The following is an 18,938-nucleotide window of genomic DNA, read 5'->3' as shown; positions in this document are numbered from 1 at the left end:
TAAAATAAATTAAAGCCGCAAGCGGCGATGGCGGGCCCTCGCTCGCCCATGCCACCGCGGGGCCTGAGGCATGTCGGGGCTGCAATGCTTCGTTCATCCACCAGGTGGCGCTAAGCAGTTGTTGGTGGGTGCGTTCAGGGGCGGCCCCTCATCACTCATGTGAAGTTTGGAGTGAATCGGACAAAGCATGAAGGAATTATGAGCAGTTAAAGGTTCGTCCACCAGGGGGCAGTAATGGGATGCGTGCAGGTGTGTTCAGGGTCAGTCCCTCATCACACATGTGAAGTTTCGTGGAAATCGGACAATGTTGATGTAAAATATGGCACTTCCTGTTTCCACTAGGGGGCGAATGAGTGAGATCGCCTACCAGCATATGGAAACGTTGAGGTCGTGTCCCTGGACCTGTGTACCAATTTTCATGTTGATACAAGTTCAATAAAGCCATCCAAAGGGCAAACGTATTGTCATGGCGAGGAATGGTCGCCGCGTCGCCACACGGACGCCATTACTCGTAGCTTCACAGTCTTCATAATGTAGCTTCACCAACTGGTTCTGCATGTTTTAGAAGTGGAATGAAGTTGATGGGGCAAAGTATGTACATTTTCCAAATTTTAGTACACTTCCTGTTACCACCGGGGGGCGCTATGAGTTACGTGGGAAGTTAATATATCGGGACGTTCAGGGCGGAGCCATCATCATGTCCAGCAAGTTTGAAGTTGATTGGATGAAGTATGTGGGCGTGAGAGCCACTCGTATGGACATGGCGAGAACGCCAAAGTCTGTTGAGCACAGGTAGCCACGCCCTTTGACCTACGGACTCACGGAGCACAACTTAAGCTCAGCTAGGTCTGGAGATGTGGTATACCTAATTTGAACTTGATCGGGCAAATTCTGTGGGAGGAGTTACGTTTAGGCGGGAAAAATCAAAACCAAAATGGCCGACTTCCTGTTGGGTTGAGGTCATGAGGTCAAGAGGATTTTTTGTATATCTGGGTATAATACATATGTGTACCAAATTTTGTGTGTGTACGACAAAGTAAGACGAATGGCGATGCCATTGACACGTGTTTGTAGGGGGCGCTATTCGGTCATTTTGCGCCGTCCATGTGCGGCACCACCAAAATATCGAATTTCGGAGAAGGCCGGACGTCCGTGCAAAAGTAGACGCATTTTCGCATTTGGGAAAGGGGCGAAATTGGGGCCAGAAGTTGCGTAAGAATAATAATAATAATAATAAACAGCGCGATTTCAATAGGGCTTTCGCTGGGCGACTTGCAGTCGCCGCTCGGGCCCTAATTAAAGCCGCAAGCGGCGATGGCGGGCCCTCGCTCGCCCATGCCACCGCGGGGCCTGAGGCACGCCGGGGCCGTGGCGCGGAGCAGAAATGGAGAAAAAACCCCGGAAGGAGGCCAAAAATGCAATGTTTCGTTCATCCACCAGGGGGCAGTCACCGCATGTGGTGTGGTGCGTTCAGGGGCCGCCCCTCATCACTCGTGTGAAGTTTGGAGTGAATCGGACAAAGCATGAGGGAGTTATGAGCAGTTAAAGGTTTGTCCACTAGGGGGCAGTAATGGGATGCGTGCAGGTGTGTTCAGGGTCAGCCCCTCATCACACATGTGAAGTTTCGTGGAAATCGGACAATGTTGATGCAAAAAATGGCACTTCCTGTTTCCACTAGGGGGCAACATGAGTGAGATCGCCTATGAGCATATGGAGACGTTGAGGTCGTGACCCTTGACCTGTGTATCAATTTTCATGATGATACGAGTTCATTAAAGCCATCAAAAAGCCAAACGTATTTTCATGGCGAGGAATTGATGGTAGCCACGCCCCCACAGGGACGCCATTACTCGTAGCTTCACAGTCTTCATAATGTAGCTTCACCAACTGGTTCTGCATGTTTTAGAAGTGGAATGAAGTTGATGGGGTCAACTATGTATTTTTAATGAATTTTAGTTCACTTCCTGTTACCACCGGGGGGCGCTATGAGCGACGTAGGCAAATAATATGTCGGATCGTTCAGGGTCTCGCCATAGATTTTTGCACCAAGTTTGAAGCGTCTACGATCAAGTATGTGGGCGTGACAGCCAATCGTATTACATGGCGAGCACGCCAAAGTGAATTGAGCGCTGGGAGCCACGCCCTTTGACCTACGGACTCACGGAGCACAAGATAAGCCCAGCTAGGTCTGGAGATGTGGTGTACCTAATTTCAACTTAATCGGGCGAACGCTGTGGGAGGAGTTAGTTTTAGGCGGGAAAAATCCAAACCAAAATGGCCGACTTCCTGTTGGGTTGAGGTCATGAGGTCAAGAGGCTTTTTTGCATATCTGGGTATAATACATATGTGTACCAAATTTTGTATGCGTGGGACAAAGTGACCCGACTTACCTATGGGGATTTTGAAAGTTTGTAGGGGGCGCTATTTCGGCATTTCGCGTCGACCATGTGCGACCACCACAAAATATCGAATTTCGGATCAGGCCGGACGTCCGTGCAAAAGTAGACAACTTTTCCAGTTGGGGAAAGGGGCGAAATTGGGGTTTAAAGGCGGGCAAGAATAATAATAATAATAATTAAAGCCGCAAGCGGCGATGGCGGGCCCTCGCTCGCCCATGCCACCGCGGGGCCTGAGGCACGCCGGGGCTGTGGCGCGGAGCAGAAATGGAGAAAAAACCTGGAAGGAGGCAAAAAATGCAATGTTTCGTTCATCCACCAGGGGGCAGTCACCGCATGTGGTCTGGTGCGTTCAGGGGCGGCCCCTCATCACTCCTGTGAAGTTTGGAGTGAATCGGACAAAGCATGAGGGAGTTATGAGCAGTTAAAGGTTCGTCCACCAGGGGGCAGTAATGGGATGCGTGCAGCTGTGTTCAGAGTCAGTCCCTCATCACACATGTGAAGTTTTGTGGAAATCGGACAATGTTGATGTAAAATATGGCACTTCCTGTTTCCACTAGGGGGCGAATGAGTGAGATCGCCTATGAGCATATGGAGATGTTGAGGTCGTGACCCTGGACCTGTGTACCAATTTTCATGTTGATACGAGTTCAATAAAGCCATCCAAAGGGCAAACGTATTGTCATGGCGAGGAATGGTCGCCGCGTCGCCACACGGACGCTATTACTCGTAGCTTCACAGCGTTCATGATGGAGCTTCACCAACTGGTTCTGCATGTTTTAGAAGTGGAATGAAGTTGATGGGGCAAAGTATGTACATTTTCCAAATTTTAGTACACTTCCTGTTACCACCGGGGGGCGCTATGAGTTACGTGGGAAGTTAATATATCGGGACGTTCAGGGCGGAGCCATCGTCATGTCCAGCAAGTTTGAAGTTGATTGGATGAAGTATGTGGGCGTGAGAGCCACTCGTATGGACATGGCGAGAACGCCAAAGTCTGTTGAGCACAGGTAGCCACGCCCTTTGACCTACGGACTCACGGAGCACAACTTAAGCTCAGCTAGGTCTGGAGATGTGGTATACCTAATTTGAACTTGATCGGGCAAATTCTGTGGGAGGAGTTACGTTTAGGCGGGAAAAATCAAAACCAAAATGGCCGACTTCCTGTTGGGTTGAGGTCATGAGGTCAAGAGGATTTTTTGTATATCTGGGTATAATACATATGTGTACCAAATTTTGTGTGTGTACGACAAAGTAAGACGAATGGCGATGCCATTGACACGTGTTTGTAGGGGGCGCTATTCGGTCATTTTGCGCCGTCCATGTGCGGCACCACCAAAATATCGAATTTCGGAGAAGGCCGGACGTCCGTGCAAAAGTAGACGCATTTTCGCATTTGGGAAAGGGGCGAAATTGGGGCCAGAAGTTGCGTAAGAATAATAATAATAATAAACAGCGCGATTTCAATAGGGCTTTCGCTGGGCGACTTGCAGTCGCCGCTCGGGCCCTAAATAAAATAAATGCTCTAAAAAAACCGTCTTCTCTCATTTAATATATGTTTTATTGTATTTAATTAAATACTCACTGCTCTATCAATACATTTCCAGTTGCATTATACACCTAAGAAGTCCAGAAAACATTGACAATGATTGACATGTAAACCGTCCAATCAGATACTCACAATCGACTCCAGTCCAGCCAATCGGCAGTGGCCTTGGGGGCGGGGCTTAGTCACCAGGAGAAATGTCCCGAACAGGTGAGTTCAGTCGTTTCGCTCAACATGGACACAGGTGGGACAAAGAGCTCGGTGCAGGTGGTTTATTTACGGTCTGTAGGATGGATGTAAAGGACACGGAGGCGCTCTGTCGTCTGTCGGAGGAGTTAATCATCTTTAAATGAGCGTCTGTTTGCGGTGTTTTCGGCTTTGAAGCGTAAAAATGAGCGGTAAGTGTTGCATCTGTGGCGTTATTTTACACTAAAGTTGACCCTTTGTTGTCGCAGGTAGGAGAAACTGTCGCTGGATAAATTTTAAAGTGAACGTAGCACATTTAAGATGAAATGAACCTAATTTAATGTATTTTTTTTTATATTTAATTTGACATTTGCCTTTTAAGATGTGTATTTTTGACGCTCCTGGGTACTGGGAGGGGGACCCCAATGTGAGGCCATGAGGACTCACTTGTTATCCCGGGTTAAGTTGAGTTGAGTGACATGTAACCATGGTGAAACACCATGTGACGTCCTGACTGTGCTGTAAGTGGGTCAGGTGTGAGCTAAATAAAACGATTAAATCCTTTTTCTGACTTCACCTGCAGCTTTGTGTGGATGCTACTGAACCTTTTTTGTGTTGATCATGTGTGTGTGTTTGTGTGTGTTTGTGTGTGTTTTCCTCAGGTGACAGGTGAGAGCGATGCACCATGGGCAGGAATGGACCAGAGAGTGACTCCAGGAAGAGTCGGCCGTCATGTCACAAAGCAGCCTGCACCAGTGAGTAGGTCGTCCTCACCTTTAACCTGCATTAACTCACATTAAATAACAATAATTTAAAACATGAAGCTTCCTCCTCCTCCCTCTGCTGTTGCAGCCGCCTCCACCCGGAGCTGAGCCCCCGGTGGAGGAGCTCCTGTGTGAAAGGAGACCCCAGCAGCAGCAGCAGCAGCAGCAGCAGCCGCCTCCATGGCTCATTCATCAGACCCGTCCCGCAGGGAGCCGACCTCCGGGACCCAAAGGTCACACACGGCTACACGCAACCTCTTACGGAAGAAGGAGCAGCGCCGGCGTGGAATCCGATCCTCTTCGCCCATGGGCCGAGTCATCCTCATCAACTCCCCCGTGGACGGTGAGGAGCAGCTGCTGCTGCCGGCCGATGTTCACACACACACACACACACACACACACAACACCGGTTCAGTCTCGGTCTGATAACCTGTCTCTCTGTTTCATTAGTTGATTAAATAACTTTATTATTGTGTCCAAACTTGTGATGTTTAGATTTTAACTCCTCGTGTTTTAAATGGTTAAATACATAATGGTCACAAGTTGTCACATTAGAGTTTTTACAGTACACACCTCAACTCCATCAACTCCACGTGTCACCAAAAGTGACAGAGAGATAGGTGGAAATTTCAAAATGCACCTATAATGCACAATATTCTTACATATGAACTTAATTTGACCTTCCCTAAACTTTTATTTATTTATTTTTAAGTATATTTTTTTGCCTTTTTGCCTTTATTGGATAGCACATAGTGAGATAGACAGGAAAGGGGGAGGCAGAGAGAGGGGGAATGACATGCAGGAAATGTCTGCCCGACGCGGGATTTGAACCGGGGACGCCTGCGTTGAGGACTGTAGCCTCTACATGGGGCGGCCGCTTTAACCACTGCGCCACGCACCGCCCCAACCTTCCCTAAACTTTTAAATGCACATGTCCAGCTGTTTAATGTTTCAGTACTTATAACATACTGTAACATGCTGTTCTCTAACAAGGTGATCGTTAACGGTGTGTGTGTGTGTGTGTTTTTGTTATTTTCAGGAGGAGATGACAGCGTGGACCTCCACACGATCACGGTGGATAAGAGCGTGGACGGGAAACTCGGCTTCAGCGTTCGCGGAGGCTCCGAACACGGCCTCAGCATCTTCGTCAGTAAGGTGGAGGACAACAGCTCCGCAGGTGAGAGGACGGAGACGAGGAGGCGTGATTCAAAAACTGAGTGTGTTTATGATCCAGTGTGTGATTCTGTGTATGTCATGTCATTGTTGTTGTTGCTCATGAGATCAGTTCAGTTCAGTTCAGTTTTATTCATATCCCGAGGGAAATTGGATTTGCAGCAAGCATTACAGACACAAGACAAAAAAACAGCATCCAAGACATCAACATGTCACCAAGCACACCATAGTGCAGTAATACATTAAAAACAGTACGAGTAATAGAAACATACTACTAATAAATTACTGTCGATAATAATAATAATAATAATAACAATACATAATACATAATGCTCTGCGCAAGTAAGCGTGCAAACAGTCTACACAATGCATTAAAGTGCATAGTGCTGCAAGAATTGGAAATAAGAATAAGAAAAAATAAGATAAACAACACTTAATACCCAAGTGCATTTAAGTGCAGAGGCCTGAGAGAATAACCAGGCCTAGCCCAAGAGATTAAGCCTGTTACTAATGGACACATGTACACACGTCCACACACACACACACACACACATATATTTTCTGTTATTTATTTATTATTGTTGTCAGTCATTATTATTCTATTTGTTAAATTAATTTTTTCATGTTATTTTGTGTTTTTTCACATTAAACTGTAAAATAAGGTGGAGGCTTAAAAATAAGCCCCTTGTGGCTTTTTGCCTCTCCCTGCACTGTCCTATTGTTACCTACCATGTTTTATGTTGTATTATTTTAACTTTGTGCAAAAATAAAAATTCAAATTCAAAATGTGTGTGTGTGTGTGCTCAGAGGAGGCCGGGCTGCTCGTCGGAGACAAACTGGTGGAGGTGAACGGCATCAGCCTGGAGAGCATCACCATGAGCAGCGCCGTGAAAGTCCTGACGGGAAACAACCGGCTGAGGATGGTGGTGCGGCGCGTCGGCAAAGTCCCCGGCATCCGCTACTCCAAGGAGAAGACGACCTGGTGACGAAGCAGCTTTAGGTTCCTGTCGGCTGTCGGCTCGGTGTCGAACCTGAACGCTCTGTGCTGACGGTCGCTGTCGTGTCTGTGTTTTGTTTTTGTTTCCTTTTCCTCCTCAGGGTGGATCTGATCCACCGGCGGATGGTGGTGGAGGAGAGCGGCCGGACGCCGTCGGAGGCCAGTTCAGGCAGCGCCCTGCGGAGGATCGTCCACCTCTACACCACCTCCGACGACTACTGCCTCGGCTTCAACATCCGGGGCGGGAAGGAGTTCGGTTTGGGCATCTACGTCTCCAAGTAGGTACCACGGCTCCTCGACAAGATCAACGCTGCATCATCGTTGTTTTTGTTATTAAACTTTTTATTTGAGGAAACACAAGTTATACATGTTGCTCTTAAGTTTGTATACAAGCCATTGAGTCTTATCTTTCAAGCAGATAATGAAAGAAAAATAGATATATAGTTAGAACAATAAATAAATTCATTTAAAAAGAAAGAAAGAAAGCACCCACACTCTCTCCCATCACAGTACTGCTATACAGGTTGTAGGCAACTAAGGATCCAAAAAATAACTAATGATAATGATAACAATAAAAATAAAAATAGAATAAATAAAATAGGTAAATATACAGCAGTAAATAAAAATAAAAAGACAATAACAGCTGTAAAATTAATAAATAGACTCATATGCACATTTCTTTATTCATAACTTCTCCTGCATATTTCAGTATCTTGGGGTGATAATAACTGCGATGGCAGGTTTAACAACACAAATAATAGTAATTATAGATGAAATAAAGCTAGTTTGCTGCATACATGTATAACTCTGACTGAGAACAGTGTTGCATCATTGTTTTTTTTATCAGTGTTTCTTTGTTATTAAACTTTGTATTTGAAGAACAGCTGATACATGTTGCTCTATATTTTGTATACATATATCATCAAGTCTTATCATCAAAGCATGTAAAGAAAGAAAAATAGATTAACCTCTTTATTTCCCTCCCTCCTGTCCCATGGATGCAGACTGGATCCTGGTGGTCTGGCTGAGCAGAACGGGATAAAGATGGGAGACCAGATCCTGGCGGCCAATGGCGTGAACTTCGAGGACATCAGCCACAGCAGCGCAGTGGAGGTGCTGAAGAGCCACACACACATCATGTTGACCATCAAGGTGAGAAAGAAGAGTGATGATCCTGTGAGATAAGGTTTTTTCGTTTGTTATTGAAAAAAACTGTAAATTTTCCAAAATTTTAAAGACACAGGTGTCGTAATGATCCGGTGATTTCTGGGCTGAAATAACAAATATGTCCTTGTTGCTAAATGAAACTGAAAAGTATGACAAGTTTAATCAGATCTTTCACTGCAGGTATAAAAACCAAAAGAAGCCACATCTGTCCTAAAGTCCAGACATGTTTCTTTCCATCAGTTTTATGTTTCTATTTTACTTCCATCTTTTCCAGCTTGATTTTTGTTTGTTTTTTTTTCCCTGATGCAGCATCATAGCCACTGAGGTGTCTCCACTGGTTTCCTTTTTACAGAAAGGATGAAAAAAATGATCTAAAGTCCGAGGACATAGTCATATTTTTGCGAATTAAAATTCTTCCTATTTTTGTTATTGATGTTTTTGTAGGAAATTGTTTTTTGTTTTTGTTTTTAAGCCTCATGAGAAAACGGCTTTTCAGTGGCTGAAACAGACTGATGTTACTGTTAAAATGAATGTGCAGAGAAATCAGACAAGCTTTATACTTTTAGATTATGGTTAAACTCAGAAAGAAAATGTCTAAAAAAACAGTAATCAATTTCCAATCATTAATAATAATCACAGTTTTCCAGCTCTTATGGGGAAATGAGCGAAAACCCCCTGGATGAGACGTGTGTGTGTGTGTGTGTGTGTGTGTGTGACGCGGACGGTGAAGTCGTCTTGTCTGTATCACCTGACGACTCTATCACAAACATGTCGTCGCTGCTTCCATCAACTCTCTGACCCGATCGTCTCTTTCATCTTTAATTGTCTCTCACACGAGTCCCGTCGCTACACAGTGGATGTAACAACAGTGTGTGTGTGTGTGTGTGTGTGTGTCTGTGTGTGTGTCTGTGTGTGTGTGTGCAGGGCTGACAGCTGGCATGCAGTCGTAATATTCCTCGCTCACTTTACTTGCTGCTGGAGCTTGGGTTTCGCGCTGTGACAAACAGCCAGAGCCGTGTGCATTATTCACCAGGTGCCCGCGGATCAGGTGCTGATCACAGCCCGAGCATGTGTGTGCGTTATACTTTTGTGTGGGTTTCGTCTCGGGATCCCCCCGCCGTCGCTTCACCGCGTGGAAACTGAAACTGAAGCGGAGTTAGAAAGCATCGCAGGCGTCAGAGGTTACTAGAAAGTCGAGCAGAGAAATGTGGCGAAGGATGAAGAGTGTGTTTTAGTCTCTGTCTCTCTCCGTCTCTCTGTGGTTCTAAGGTTTCTCTTTATCAAATATAGTGATCCCATAAAAGTTTCAGCGTCTCTACTGTGTCTCATTTGCATATCTGCTCCATATCTCCACAGGAGGCCGGACGATACCCGGCGTACAAAGAGATGGTGGCAGAGTACAGGTGGCTCAACCAGCGTACGTATCTGTCAGCACCAGTGTTTTATTCTCTGGAAACCTTCAGCCTGCTTCAGTCCAGAGTTAAACCGTCTCTTATTGTTTTCCGTCCCCAGTGGCCAACGGTCAGAAGTCGTCCTCCCAGGGCTCAGAGTCCAACTCCTCGGCCTCCTCCCTGTCGTCCGGGACCCCGGTCAGCTCTCTGAGCGGCCTCTCTCAGGTCATGTTCCCCCCCAGCCTGTCGTTTGGCTCCGACATGGTGGACGTCTGCATCTCCACCGAGGACCAGAGGTTGGACTGATCCCGTTTTTTGTTTTTTTTTCTCTATTCCCTCTGGGGCAAAGTTAACATGTTAAAGGGATTTTTGAACATTTTGGCAAATTGGCCCTTTGCCATTATCCCTATAGTTTTAGGAGTAGGTTTGTTACCTTTAATTGTTGGTGCAAGCTATTTTTAGAACGGCGGAGCAGAGCGGCGAGCTGCTCAGAGCTACACTACGGAGGCTCATGGGATTTCTTCCCTCATCAGACTCATCAAATACACAATCCAACAACTCCAAAACGCTCTGGTGGACAAGTTGTGACCTGCACATTCACCACGCTACGAGATAATAACAGAACGTTACCAGACAGAGTTGTTTTAGAGGGAAATGCAGAGACTGCTTGATGAAAAACTGCCCCCGACGGGAACGTGCATCTTGTCCACCAGAGCGTTTTGGAGTTGTTGGATTGTGTATTTGAAGAGTTTGATGAGGGAAACCAAGAAATCCCATTAGCCTACGTAGCGTAGCTCTAAGCAGCTCACGGCTCTGCTCCGCCGTTCTAAAAACAGCTTGCACCGACAATTAAAGGTAACAAACCTACTGCTATGACTATAGGGATTATGGCAATGGGCCAATTTGCCAAAATGTTGAACTATCCCTTTAAATCAGACTCTGGGAGCAGAAACCTGGGTAAATAAATGAACAAAATGCAAGTTGCATGTTTCTGCACATTATGGTTCATCACACTGAAGCACCAGGAAGTTTTAGACCTGACAAAACCAAAAATCGTTTTTTTTCTGTCCAGGTCTGAGTCTGAGCGCACGGAGACGGCCATCCAGACCGACCTCCTGTCTGCAGACACCACCCGCAGCCTCGGCCGCACCACGCTGCTCAGAGACACCGTGATTGGAGGGGAGGAGAGCGAGTGGAGGGGGGAGTCGCCGAAGACGGCCATGTTGCTGGCCCTGAGCCGGCCGAGCCGACTGATCACCCGGTCGCAGAGCCAGGTCACCGTGGCAGGTGAGATTATGAGGACAAGACGGTTCATATCACAACAAGACTGAGCAGGTGAAGATTGTCAATGACTGTGGCGTCTCTGTCGTCAGAGATCAAACAGAAGAAGGAGAAGAAGCAGAAGGGGAAAGACCCGGAGGAGAAGAGCACCCTGCAGCGCTCGAAGACCTTCGTCAACCTGCTGTTCAGGGGCGGACGCAAGAGGGACACCTCCAGGGGGCGCTCCAAGTCCCCGTCCACGGACAGAGGCAGAAAAGGTACATGAGATTCAAACGTCCTCGAACTAAACCTGCTCCTGCTCTGGTGAGACTCTAATGATGTAGATGACATGTCCAGTAGAAGCACAAGGCTGCTATTTGACTTTATATTTTTTAATCTCAACATTTGTTACGTCTTGTATTTCCTCATCAGCTCCAAACCTTTCATGTACTAATGAAGATCGCAGTCTCAAACAAGTTACAGATGTGTTGTTTGACCACAAAATGTCTTATTCCTTGAACATAAAGCCAAAAGGAAGTTTATTGTTGTATTTTGTTGTATTGTTGTGTATCCAATGCAATGAAGTGAGTCACAAGATTAAAAAAAACAAACACACACAAAAAAAGAACCAGCACCAGACAAAAACCAGATGGAGCAGCATCATACTCGATAAAACAGTCAATTAATAAGTTATGAGGAAAACCCATGAGCAGTGGTAAATAAAAAGCAGCAGATATCAGGTGTTGCACATTTTATAGTCAGAGAGTACTGAGCTGTTGTGAACATGCACGCTGCCGTTGTTCTTCCCTGTAGTTTTTCAGTAAGGACGTGTTTAATGTTCAGAGTCCAGTGGACGAGTTTCACATGATCTGATTGTCACCGGTGCCACTCTTGTTTCCAGAGGGACGGCAACACGCTGCGACGCCAAACCCAGAGATGCTGGGGGTGGTGGAGGACATGGCGCGCAGGCTGCTGACGGAGGAGGAGGTGTCTGTGGTGATGAAGACGTGTCGACGGGTGAGAAACAACGGACTGTCGTATTTGGGTTTTTCAAAGTCAAATTGGACAGTTTGGACTTTTTTGGAGGGAAATCAATAATTCACCAATTTTCTACTCGCCGTCATGCCAAGGAAGGGTTTGGAGGCCTTTCGGAGTTATCAAAAAGCTTTAGGAGTTCTAGTTGGGGGTCCGGCTGGCAACGGATTTTCATATAATGGCGGCAGATAGAGCTCACTTTTGAATCATGCGCATAAACATCAACTGAGCCACTGGGAGCTACTACTACAAGGCTAAAAACAGAGATAAAGTAATTTTTTTCTGAACAACTTTTTCATGTGGCGGCTTCAGGACACTTGGGTCGGTACAGACGAGCAGCATGGAGGTATTTGGATGTTTCATAGTGTGTGTTTTGGACTATTCAAAAGTGAGCTCTATCCACTGCAATTATATGAAAATCCGTTGCCAGTCGGACCCCCCCCGGAACTCTCTTTGATAACTCAGAAAGTCCTCCAAACCCTTCTTTGGCATGACGGTGAGTAGAAAATTGGTGCATTATCGATTTTGGGTGAAGTATCCCTTTAAGGACATTCAAAATAACCTAAAAACAGTCAGGATAAATGAATAAGCATCAGGTTCAGCATCAAGTTTCATTAACAAGTCGACTGCTCTGACTGTTTCAGTACATAGCAGAGCGGTCGGTGGAGAGCCTGGTGCGCCACCTGCTGACCGTTCTGGACCGGCCCGAGAAGCTGCTGCTGCTCAGGGAGGTCAGGTAGGACCGACCCACTGAGATGAACTACTGTATGATATGAAAAGCCTCATAAATATACATTTCTCTTTTTATTTCCTTTGTGCAATAAACAGTTTTTTTTTCACAAGTTAATTATCTGATGTGTGAATCCAGCTGGAGAACAGTGCTGTTATAAATCCATCCACCAGACCAGGATTAATACGGATTTTTCAGGATTAATCATCTCAAATCCAACAGTTTTAACACAGAAACACTGAGGACTAATTAAAAATGGATTTGTTTGTTTATTTGTTTTTGTTTTTTTTTCATTATTGTTTTGTTTTCCAGAATGCTCCTCTCTCCCTCCGACCTGAGGGTGTTCAACAACACGGTGACGCCCATCGAAGCCGAGGCCTACGACATCCTCAAGTACCGTTCAAGTGTGTTGAGTGTTTTTTCTTTATTTTTTAAATGTGTCCAACTTTACTGTTTTTCTCTGTTACTATGGCGTCAAAAACACTGATATTATTGATGCACTGGGACATTTTCACTAAAATATCGTTCTTTCCTTCCTGATCTTCACGTCTTGTGTTGTATCTGTAAATCAGACGTCCTCTCGACTTTGTCTTTTTCAGTTCGGACTCCTCCTCTTCGCTCTCCAATGTCTGGTCGAGCCCCCAAACGACGCCTCATCACCCCCGTCCCAGGTCGGTGCCTCTCACCTCCACAGCAGCATTATTATAGTTTTTATATGGTCGACTGATTATTGAACTGGGAATAATATGCAACACTTCTTTTCTTAGAGTTGATTATTATCAATTGATGATGTGTTCTGAGGTAGATATAAAGGAGAAAGAGTTTAATGCACTGTAAAAACTGCTCAAATTATGAAATTAGGAATCAAACTGTTTCAGGTCATTTCTGTTTCTTTGGTCGACTGATTTACAACTGCAGTCAGATACTAAAGTTGAAATGTTGATTTAAAAAAAAATCATAATTAAAAATTTTGTGTCCACTTTTAGTTATTATTATTTTTAATTGTATCTAACTTTCCATCTGTTTTTTCTTTTATTTTTTCTGTTATTATTATTAATATTATATCGTTTTTAATCACAATGGAAAACAAGCCATTTTCTCCTTCTGTTCATTTCTATATTAGCGTACTAAGATGAGTAGATCTATCTATCTATCTATCTATCTATCTATCTATCTATCTATCTATCTATCTATCTATCTATCTATCTATCTATCTATCTATCTATCAATCATCCATCCGCAAATAGCCTATAGAAATGAACAGAAGGAGAAAATGGCTTGTTTTCCATTGTGATTAATCAAAATATATCAATAATAATAATCATAATAGATAGATAATAGAATAAAATGAATATAACATGATGTAAGATGAGTAACGTGATGCTGAACCTCCTGTGTGTTTCCTCCAGACTCCAGAGGAGGCTTCGAGCTGCACAGCGCCGAGGAGGTGGAGAAGGAGAGCCACCTGCTGGAGGAGCTGGAGAAGCTCAGCGTGTCCCGGGAGAAGCCCCACGCCTCCACCTCCACCTCCACCTCCGCCTCCCGGGCCTTCACCCCGCTGCTCGACATCCCAGTGGACGGGTACGACTCGGAGGCCGGACTCCTCGGCTCCTCCTCCTCCTCCAGGCCCATGCTCCCCAACTGGCTGCTGTCCCGCGGGGACGCCGGCGCCCACCCTCCGCTCCGCACGGACATCGGCACCATCCACTCGGTCCACTTCGACGAGGTGTCTCTGCACTCAGACAGAGGACGGTCCGCGTCGTCCAGCAGGAACGGCGTCTCCAAAAGTCGGAGGGAGAAGAGCGGAGAGCGGAGTAAAGACGCCGCCGTGTTCACGCTGCAGAGCGCCGCCGCCCGCAGGAGTCGGCCGGCGTTGTCACAGGTGTTCGGTCCGAGTCCCGGTGAACGAGTCGGGAGCGGACAGGTGAACGGTCACCGGACGTCGACCTCTGAGAACGGACTCAACCGCTCCGAGCATCCGCAGGAGTACGAGCTCAAAACCGTCACCATCTCCAAGACCAAACAGTCGCTGGGTAAATACATGTCAGGTTTTTATGTGAATTGTTGTAATTTAAAGGTCAATTACATTAAGAAAATATCCAATTAAAGATCAATATAAACAACGACCTCCATCAGAAATGTATGGTCAAACTATCACCAACATCAACTCTGTACACGACCTAAAGAAGAAACCACAGAGTCGATAACAAAACCTCAGCAGCATCAACATTTCAGCGCTTTATTTTTAAAACATTGTCACTCTTATAACTCCATATAAACATAAATGTGTTTGTTATACTGCAACATACAGGCTGCACAACATTTCTCTTTACCTGTGTGACGAGTACAACTGTTTTATAGTGCGTTATTACTGCTGCACCAGAAAAACATTTTTATAAAAAACTTGTTATAACATGAAGTTTATTGGTCTGATAATTTTGTGTTTATTATGTGTTTTTCAAATTTTTACCAAATACAAACTTGTGACATTATAACAATATCATTTATTTTGTAAAAATCATGATTTACAATATCTTTAAGAATATAAATCCATATGATTTGCAGTATTTTGTGTAATTTTAAATTTATATTAATGTTTATTGTGAAAATGTTGAAAATCATAGTGATTTACAGCGTTTTTACAATATAAAATAACAATTCACAACATTTTTACAATATTAATTATATTTTTGGGGACTGTGTGTATTTGAATCAGCCTATAAATCAGTATGTAAATCATATTATTGTTGTCAGATATAAAACACATCGCTGTGTCTCTGCAGGCATCAGTATATCTGGAGGGATGGAGTCCAAGATTCAGCCGGTGGTGAAGATTGAGAAGATTTTTCCTGGAGGAGCCGCCTCCACCTGTGAAGTGCTCAAGGTAACAACGTCACTGAGCGGGGTTTCTCTCAGGTCCAGGAACTTACATTTTTAGATCTTTTTATGACACAGGAATGACTAATAACTAAAAAAAAAAAAAAAAAAAAAAAACCCAGGTTGCTTTATAGTGAGCAAAACAAACAGTAGCAGTAGTAGTGTATTACTTTTATTATTATTATAGTCTATTACCTGTTCAAAGCAGGAGCGCCCCCTGCTGGAGAAGAGCAGGGTTTGAATCAGCATCGTCACATTTTTAACTACAACTCAATGAATACGTTTTTCATCATCATACTGTCCAAAGTTTAATAATATGATTATTAATTAGCAATTTGATTTTTCTGACAAATGGATAAATAATTATTTATAGTTGGATTTATAATAATTGACATAACGGGAAAAAGATATTATTAGAATTCATTTATGTAATCTAACCATTTAATGTCAGATGTTTCACATTACAATTTAAGTTAACATAATGATTTAAAATGTACAAATGTGAATTGTTTCACATTAAACTAAATTATTATCACAATAAAATGTCCTGTTATTACAACATAAATCATTATATTGTTATAACATGTGATTAGAACAATAAATTTAACATTATGGCATGATCATGTTTTCTCTCTTTCTGACACGGCAGCAATTAACTTCCATAAAACATTAGGCGTTTGGTCTCCACACTCACACCAAATCCACACTCTCAGCTTTAGTTCACTAGAAAAAATCCACAATCAGTTGTTTTGAAGTATTTATTAAGAATGAATTAATAATAATAACAATAATAATAATACATTTTATTTGTAACGCACTTTATATTTAGCAAAAAATCTCAAAGTGCTTCAACAGCAACCAAATTTGTGAGAATAAATGATAGACTAAATGAATGAAGACTTTTTAAAGATGAAATGTCACTTCTTTTTAATCTCTGCTGATGATCTGTGTCCGTCTTTCTCTCTGTGTTTGTACCTATTTGATATTTAATTTTCTGTATCTGTATTTGAACCGTCCCTTCTGTGTCTCCAGGCTGGGTTTGAGTTGGTGTCTGTGGACGGCGTCTCCCTGCACGGCGTCACGCATCAGCACGCCGTGGACATCATCCGCAAAGCCTTCAGCAACAAGGCCAAAGACCCCATGGCGTTCGTGGTCAAAGTCCCCAAGAACATTTAAGAGGAGGAGAACGAGACGCTCGACATTGACTGTAGATAAAAAGGAAAACTTGAACACATATTTTTTGCCATTCTTGTTAAAAGTTCAAATTGACGCCGTGGACTCTGGTGACGGTGGAAAACAAAGATGGCCGCAGGTCATGGGACTTCAGGAAATTAAAGACCATGAATGTGTGAGAGGAAGATTTGTCACAAAATAAATTACAAGTTAACACAAATTTTAAACTAAATGATGCTCCTGATGCCTTAATAATGTCACTTCACAGTCAGTGTTTGTCAAGGAATGTGGTTTTCTACGGTGGCTCTGAAGGCTCAATTCAGATTCAGATTCAGAATTACTTTATTGATCCCCGGAAGGAAAGTTTTTCTTTTGTTAGAAACTCCTGAATAGTAAGAGAAATCAACACGAAGTGAGATATACATAGATAAATAAAAAATATTATTACCAATATACAATACACTGCAACTCAAGAAAACACACGCAAAGACCCAATGGAAGTAAATCTGGGGACAGAAATAGTGACGGACCTGGCAGTTTGGTTTATTATAACACTAACGCACTTTTGTGTTTTCTTAAGTTTCAGTGTGTTGAGCCTTTGGGGCCACCGTAGTTTCATTTTAAATCCATTATTGTATAAAACTGATAGATAACTGGATCAGCTGTGACTGTGACTGTGTGTGTGCTCCTGAATATTTAAACAGGCAGGACGACACTTTAACCTGGTGCTGTTAAAATCCCTGTGGTTGAGTTGTGTGGAGGTCAGACGTTTGACCTGCAGGGGGCGACAGGTGGCGAGCAGCACTGTAAAAATCACACCAGAGCTCAGACCTTATTGCCAATCGTTGAGAATTAGAAAACTATTATTTGTTGGGTGAAAACTACGTAGACTGGAACTAAAATGTACAAGTGAAAAAAAAATAAACCTCTGAATTCTGTAAAAACTCAATAACACATGATGCTGCAGAAGAAGTTGATGTCAACATGAACAAATCTCCACAGACAGGTTTAAATTTAGTGTTTTTTAATTAAAAACATAGGTTTGTTCAAGAAATGTACAGCATGAAAATATACATTTAATGTCTTCATACAAATATTGTGGATTATAAAATTACACTGAGGAACAGAAACACACACACACACAAACAAACAGTTAATGTACAGGCAACTGTATCTGCGCTGTAGGAGCAAAGTAATAACGTGTGCGACATTGCTTTGGTCTATTCACAGTGGCTATGTTTTGTATTATTTCTCTTTCCGGGGGGGGGAGAAGAGGAAAACTGTACACGTCGTGATTGGGTCGAGTTTTTATTTACACAGGATTATGATTGGATCAGCAGAGAGGCAGGAAGTGAGCGTGCACGAGAAGGTCGGTGGGGAAAAAAACAAGCGATGTCAAGGTTGGAGTCGATTCATTTTTTTTACACCAAAACACCCGACATCCAGTGCTGATTCATCTGTGTCAATAACACACACACACACACACACACCACCCACACACACAGTTATCAATCTCCTGCCACCTTTACACAGTAGTACTTAAGTGTTTTCCTCTAATTATCACATACAGGAGCCTGTGTGGGTAGATTTTGTTTTTTTTTTACTGTGAAAATAGATGAATTTTAATCTAATTTTTCTCTAATGTGAGCAGCATAACCAAGACTGACTTTTAAACATTAGCAGTGGGCGATATGATGATGAACTGTTTAAGACGAGACAGAAGAAAAGTGTCACAGATTATTTTCTCCCACTGTTTAAATGAATGATTTTTACTTTATCGTGTCATTGAAAACACATCTGAAGCTCAGAGGCTCCTGGATTGATATAACTGGATTTTCTTTTACATTGATGTAATGAAGTATCTTTTTTTTTTTGTCTACACATTTAAATTGTTTAAAGCCAAAAAAAATACCTAAAACAACCATTTCCACAGCAGGAAAAGCACAGATGCAGATAAATGTCACCTCCTGTAATGTGAGTCCACTAATTTGTGCATTAAAAGTGGAAACACGTTGATTTTATTGGAGATGTTTATATATGATGCTACAACTACATAACACAACAATGAAAGCAGCTAATTTAACATTGTTGGAGTTGTGTATTAACTAAACAATATCAGATTAAAGGGTGTTTTCCCTCGTTTTTTCCCCATTACGTCTCTGACGTGTGAACGCAGCGCGGTGAGTCAACAGTTTTCAGCTGTGGTCTGTTCACACTGACTCACCGTCACAGGACGAAGCCCT

General features: G+C 43.4%; 1 protein-coding gene and 1 long non-coding RNA gene across 2 annotated transcripts; both read left to right on the top strand.

Annotated features, from left to right (window-relative positions):
• The first annotated feature begins 4,165 nt into the window (after positions 1 to 4,165).
• On the top strand, positions 4,166 to 5,041 carry LOC146959847 (uncharacterized). The gene is made up of 3 exons (XR_015035584.1): positions 4,166 to 4,340; positions 4,791 to 4,883; positions 4,981 to 5,041. It is a non-coding gene; the product is annotated as an uncharacterized LOC146959847 (long non-coding RNA).
• A 31-nt stretch (positions 5,042 to 5,072) lies between these two features.
• LOC146959846 (PDZ domain-containing protein 7-like) lies at positions 5,073 to 16,960 on the top strand. Its single transcript, XM_085772847.1, has 16 exons — positions 5,073 to 5,235; positions 5,932 to 6,069; positions 6,873 to 7,047; positions 7,164 to 7,340; positions 8,067 to 8,214; positions 9,586 to 9,646; positions 9,742 to 9,916; positions 10,693 to 10,907; positions 10,994 to 11,158; positions 11,782 to 11,897; positions 12,560 to 12,651; positions 12,958 to 13,049; positions 13,245 to 13,316; positions 14,055 to 14,678; positions 15,429 to 15,529; positions 16,555 to 16,960. The coding sequence occupies exons 1-16, from the start codon at positions 5,073 to 5,075 to the stop codon at positions 16,696 to 16,698; spliced, it is 2,658 nt and encodes an 885-aa protein (XP_085628973.1). The 3' UTR covers positions 16,699 to 16,960.
• Positions 16,961 to 18,938: the final 1,978 nt, after the last annotated feature.

Source organism: Trachurus japonicus, unplaced genomic scaffold (genome assembly GCF_045865225.1).
Source record: "Trachurus japonicus isolate A0001 unplaced genomic scaffold, Traja_1.0 AP031019.1".
NCBI classification, from domain to species: domain Eukaryota; kingdom Metazoa; phylum Chordata; class Actinopteri; order Carangiformes; family Carangidae; genus Trachurus; species Trachurus japonicus.
The sequence above is the reverse complement of the archived record's forward strand: the minus strand, read 5'-3'. Positions and strand labels throughout refer to the sequence as shown.

Coding starts and splice junctions, on each gene's coding strand:
- LOC146959846 (XM_085772847.1), top strand. CDS start 5,073: ATGGCTCATTCATCAGACCCGTCCCGCAGGGAGCCGACCTCCGGGACC. Junction 5,236..5,931: donor CATCAACTCCCCCGTGGACG/GTGAGGAGCAGC, acceptor TGTTATTTTCAG/GAGGAGATGACAGCGTGGAC. Junction 10,908..10,993: donor GAGCCAGGTCACCGTGGCAG/GTGAGATTATGA, acceptor CTCTGTCGTCAG/AGATCAAACAGAAGAAGGAG.